General features: G+C 48.2%; 1 protein-coding gene across 1 annotated transcript; it reads right to left on the bottom strand.

The window, feature by feature from the left end:
* Window positions 1–33: 33 nt before the first annotated feature.
* LOC116465349 (glucokinase regulatory protein-like) lies at window positions 34–3,774 on the bottom strand. Its single transcript, XM_032148456.2, has 4 exons — window positions 3,607–3,774; window positions 1,394–1,512; window positions 654–752; window positions 34–445 (listed from the first exon to the last, which is right to left on the bottom strand). The coding sequence occupies exons 1-4, from the start codon at window positions 3,658–3,660 to the stop codon at window positions 193–195; spliced, it is 525 nt and encodes a 174-aa protein (XP_032004347.1). The 5' UTR covers window positions 3,661–3,774; the 3' UTR covers window positions 34–192.
* Window positions 3,775–5,395: the final 1,621 nt, after the last annotated feature.

Raw genomic sequence — 5,395 nt, 5'->3', positions numbered from 1 at the left:
GGGAAGTTTAAGGACAAGGAGAGAGGAGTGATTGGCTATATAGGAAAGGAAGGTTCTAGGCTTCAGGGGGAGAAAATGGGACTGGGAGGAAAAGTGGCAAGTGGGGCGTGGAGTGAGGAGTAGCCCATGTGGGAGGCCATAGTTAAGCACAAGGGTGGGAGCTGAGAAGGGATCAAGGACTGAGTTGGAGTTCTAAGGAAGAAGAATTTGACTGAAGTGCCTATTTAGATAGGGAAGGTGGGACACTGAGGAACACCCATGGGTTGGGAGTAGGACAGTGTTTGGAGAGCAGCCCGAATGGTTGGGATCAGGAGGAAGCAGGAAGAACATCTGGACTGGGGTCCCACCAGCGCCAAAGGTGTGGATGCACTCTACTCCATCCATGATGGCAATGATGCCCAGGGTCTGCCAGCCAACCAGGTACACGTGGCCTTTCTTCTCCAGACTGAGAATGGATCAGAGGTCAGGACATGAGAGATCACAGTGCAAAGAGGCCAGAGATGTCCACAGAAAAGCACAGGAGTCAACAAACCATGACCCTTCAACATGCAATCCCATCGCCCATACCACGTTAACATGTCTCATAGAGTCTCCCTGTTCTCAGTATTCTCCATCCGGGCCACATCCCTGCCTCTAAACACATATCCACACACCTGGTGCTGATGCTCTTCATCAGGGTGGCAATCTTGGGGCTTTGGCTGTAGGTCACCTGATGAGCTCGCTCAAATGTCCGCAAGATTTCCAGGAGGCATCTGGGAGAAAAGCCACCAGCTCCCAAGAGGGGCCCAATTCCCCCTCGGAAAGCTTAGGTGCCTCCCTGAGCGGGGAGGTGAAGGTACAGCTCCCTTAGAACTAAATTCTGCTGGTCCCTGGAGAGGTGCAGAGAGTAGGCCCAGACTGCGTTCTGGAGGGGCAGCAAGGGCTTCAATGGGCAGAAAACAAAAGAGCAGAAAGAGGGAAGAGTGCGGCAGGAAAGCACTGCGAGGAGCAGGATCTGAGAGCCACTGGGAAGGGGCGTGAGCAGCCTGGGAGTGAGGCTAGAGACCCTGGAGAGGGAGGCAGGCCCAGAGGAGGATGAGCTCTACCTGCATGGCCTGGACCACCCCCAAATCAAAGGACCCTAGGGAGCCAGGCTAGCTTTGGAGGCCCCAGCCAGGCTCAGGGATTAGGTCTTGGCCTGAGCAATCCAGGATCTACTGGAAACAATTCGGACTCTGCAACTATGAGGTGGGAACAACAGCATGTACCAGCCAGCTCCCTTCCCAGGGGAGGCGTGGTGGGCTGCAGTCTTACTGCCACCAGCCCAGTCCTTGGATCTAGACCTGCCAATCTCCATCCACACCATCTCACGCTCGCCTGACTCTGAGCTCTCTCTTATCCAGATCCTCCCTACCTTTGAGATGCTGCAATGCCCTGGTCCACAGTCTTATGGGCTGCTAATAACAGGGTTTCCAGCAGAATCTTGGTGGCACTTCCACCTTTCATCCGGGAGGAGCCGCTGAGACCCTCGGGCTGAAGAGGTGAAGACACCCAAGAGAAATTGGGAGAGGATGAAGACCCCGTAGACCACTTATTAGTGACCCCCGGGCATGCGTGTGATAGTACCGGTGGCCCCCAGTGTGCTTGTGAGGAAGGGTGCTGGGGTGGGCTTGACCGAGAGGAAGATTAGAAAGAGGGGAAGGGCCTCCTCTGGTCACTCCTAGGTGTATTCAAGACTTTCTGGAGAGGAAGTCACAGTGATTGGGTCTCTTGTCAGCTGGGTCAAGGGTTTTTCAGAGTGCTTTTCTTTTTTTTTCTTTTTTCTTTTTTTTTTGAGATGGAGTCTCACTCTGTCACCCTGTCACCGAGGCTGGAGTGCAGTGGCAGGATCTTGGCTCACTGCAAGCTCTGCCTCCTGGGTTCACGCCATTCTCCTGCCTCAGCCTCCCGAGTAGCTGGGACTACAGGCGCCCGCCACCACGCCTGGCTAATTTTTTGTATTTTTAGTAGAGATGGGGTTTCACCGTATTAGCCAGGATGGTCTCGATCTTCTGACCTCGTGATTTGCCCACCTCGGCCTCCCAACGTGTTTTTTTTTTGTTTTTTTTTTTTTGAATGGAGTCTCACTCTGCCACCCAGGCTGGAGTGCAGTGGCATGATCTTGGATCACTGCAACCTCTACCTCCCAAATTCAAGTGATTCTCCTGCCTCAGCCTCCCAAGTAGCTGGGATTACAGGCACCTGCCACCACGCCTGGCTAATTTTTGTATTTTTAGTAGAGACGTGGTTTCACCATGTTAGCCAAGCTGGTCTTGAACTCCTGACCTCAAGTGATCTGCCCGCCTTGGCCTCCCAGAGTGCTGGGATTACAGGCGTGAGCCACCACACCCAGACCAGAGAGTGCTTTTCTTTCCAAGAAATTTCTCCCCCACCTCCACCATTTTCTGTGGTAGTTTATCAATCCAAATACCACATGTCATATGCTTTGGACAGACCAATGAAGAAGTGATTGCAGCAGTCCAGATGTGGAACACAGCACACCAGACAGACAAAGAGGCTACAGCAAACAGAATGATAATAGTAGTGACTGAGGCTGGGTGCGGTGGCTCATGCCTGTAATCCCAGCACTTTGGGAGGCCGAGGTGGGCGGATCACCTGAGGTCAGGAGTTCGAGACCAGCCTGGCCAACAGGCTGTCTATTAAAAATACAAAAATTAGCCAGACGTGGTGGCAGGCGCCTGTAATCCCAGCTACTCTGCAGGCTGAGGCAGGAGAATCGCTTGAACTAGGGAAGCAGAGGTTGCAGTGAGCCAAGATCACGCCATTGCACTCCAGCCTGGGTGACAAGAGCAAGACTTTGTCTCAAAAAAAAAAAAAAAAAAAAACACAGTAGTGACTGAGAAAAGAAGATTGAAAGTCATTGAAAGTCAACATTTGCAGGGAGGAGGAAAGACAGATGAGCATTTGGGAGGTGAAAGCCGTGGAATTCTTATGTCATATGGAATTCTACCTTCTTATCTCACAAAAGGAAGATGGAGGAGAATGTTGCAGATGGTGTGCCCATCATTGGTAGAGGGAGGCACCGGCTGGAATTTGGCTAAGGCCCTCGTAAGGCCCAAGTAGGGAGAAATGGTGCTAGTGAAATGTATCCGCAATCCAGATGAGAAAAAAGGAACAGGAGAAAACAGCTTTCAAGCTAAGAAGGGCCACCCAATTTTGGAGAGGATTTAGAAAGGCAGAAGAATGAAACAAAACTGCATCCCATTTTTTAAAGTCCATATTTAAAATGTAAATATGTGAGAGAGACAGACTGAGACATAACAATGGCTATTCAATGCTCTCTATACACAGACGGCAAAGAGCTTCTTTAAACAGAAAGTGTCCCAGACCGCTGAAGTGTTTAAGGCTTACCAATTTGAGAGAGAGGGTTGGAATGAAGATGAAATATCTTAAGGTGAAAATGTAAATGGGAAAATAGGATTTGGTTTATAACATTTTAGCTGACTCACAATACCTCAGGAATTTAAACAAGATATAATAGAACCTAAAATCAGAGGCCCCAAGGAAGTGGCAAGCAGTTCCCGGGTGCTGGAGGGGTGGAGAACATAGAAAAAGGAGAGGCCCTACCCCGATGGCAGGATTGAGCACAAAAGCTTTCTGTTTCTCCTGCATTTTCTGCATCCGCTCTGCTACTTGTCGGAATGTTGAACTCCAGTCTTCAATGGGGTCATTTCTGAGGTCCAGAGAGACACAAGGTGGGGAGATTGTCTATGAGGATCTCAAAGAAGGGCCTCAGCTGGGAGTCATGATCAAAGACCGCATTGGGATTGAGGTCAGAGGTCAACAACTTCATACAGACATATGCTTTGGAGCTTTTAGAGGCTCTGTGTCCCTGAACCCCAAGGACAGGGGTTAATAAAACATGCAGCACCTCAAGCCCAGAGCAAAGCCAACACTCAAGTTTAAAGTCCCAGCCTGAGACCCAAACCATCTCGTGTCCTGCTCCTTGCATAAGCCCCAATGCCATGGCGACACTAATCTCACTCTCTGCAGGTCCTTTAGGGAATGCCTGTTATTCAAATGTCAAAATTGTCACCTTATTTTCCATCTTAGGGTCCATCAGAAGCCCTTCCCATTTGTGGGAATACGTACTGGAAATCCCTCCAAAGAGTGAACCCTCAGTATCAGAGAGAGGGATAACAGTGAGGGAACCAAGCTTCAAGGTAGCACCTCACAGTTGTTGAACATTCCTTGAGTAAATTAATTCGGAACAAATCAATGTGTTCATGAGGCAAGAGAGCTACAGACTTGTTATCTGCTTAGTTACAAATCATGGAATCTCAAAGAATGACGATCTTCTTTAGTTGATTTCTAATGGCTTTGCTAGGGGATAATTTGTGAATCGGCCATTGTGGCAGGACTTCAAAGAGTTAGTTACTTCTGTACATGGCACCCCTAATTTCGCCTTATCATCCCATCCTGCAAAGGTTCCCTCCCCTCTTGAACTATTTTTGTATTTTTTTCTTCTGTATTACTTCTAGGGCAGACAAGTTTCACATATTTCATGCCCGTTGTATAAAATGTCTCCTGTCATTTTTCCTCAAACTATTACTGAAACTTCCTAGAGTCCTAAGAAAGAGGAGACTAAAGCAGAGAGGGTTCATATCGTATGGTTTAATGTTGAGATTCCTAAACACAGCTGGGCATCCAAATCATCTGGCGAGTTTTGTTTTTTAATAACTACCCATTTCTGGGTACCACATCCACCCTAAGATTCAGATTCAGTAGTTCTGGAGTGGAGCCCAAAAATCTGTATTTTAAAAAAGCTTCCCAGATGACTCTGAAAATCAGCCAAGTTTGGGAGCCACTGATTTAAGGAACAACTGGAAGATCTCCACGCCTACGTGGTTTGAAATTCTTCATTTCACTTAGTCATAGAGCCTGAAATTAGCATCCACTGCAGCAGATACATTTTCGGTGAAGGAGAGCCCTCCATGAAAAGGATCAGGGTTAGGAGTATTTCAGATTCATTTACACCTTCGCATAAATTATACTACCGCCTAGAATTCGGAAGGTGAAAAAGCACCTTGGAAAAACCCACTTGTCCCCCTTCCCAAGACCACCGCTAAATACAAAAAGCTGCTCTAAAATAATCAACAAGCCTTTGCGGCATCCCTCTGGTGTCAGGAAGCCCTCAGCTTTGTCAGGTGGCCCACTCCAATGGTTTATTTAGCAGAGTTCCCCAAACCTGGCTGTGCATCAGAATCTCCAGGGTTGCTTTCAAAAAATAGATATTTCAGGGCCTTACTCCAAACCTACAAAATCAGACCTCTTACACAAGGAACTAAGAATCTTCTTTATTTTTTTTGTAACATTCCCCAGGCAGCTAATGCACAGAACCACATCTGAGCACTAC

The sequence above is a fragment of the Hylobates moloch genome, unplaced genomic scaffold (genome assembly GCF_009828535.3).
Source record: "Hylobates moloch isolate HMO894 unplaced genomic scaffold, HMol_V3 SCAFFOLD_4587, whole genome shotgun sequence".
In the NCBI taxonomy this organism is placed as follows: domain Eukaryota; kingdom Metazoa; phylum Chordata; class Mammalia; order Primates; family Hylobatidae; genus Hylobates; species Hylobates moloch.
The sequence above is the reverse complement of the archived record's forward strand: the minus strand, read 5'-3'. Positions and strand labels throughout refer to the sequence as shown.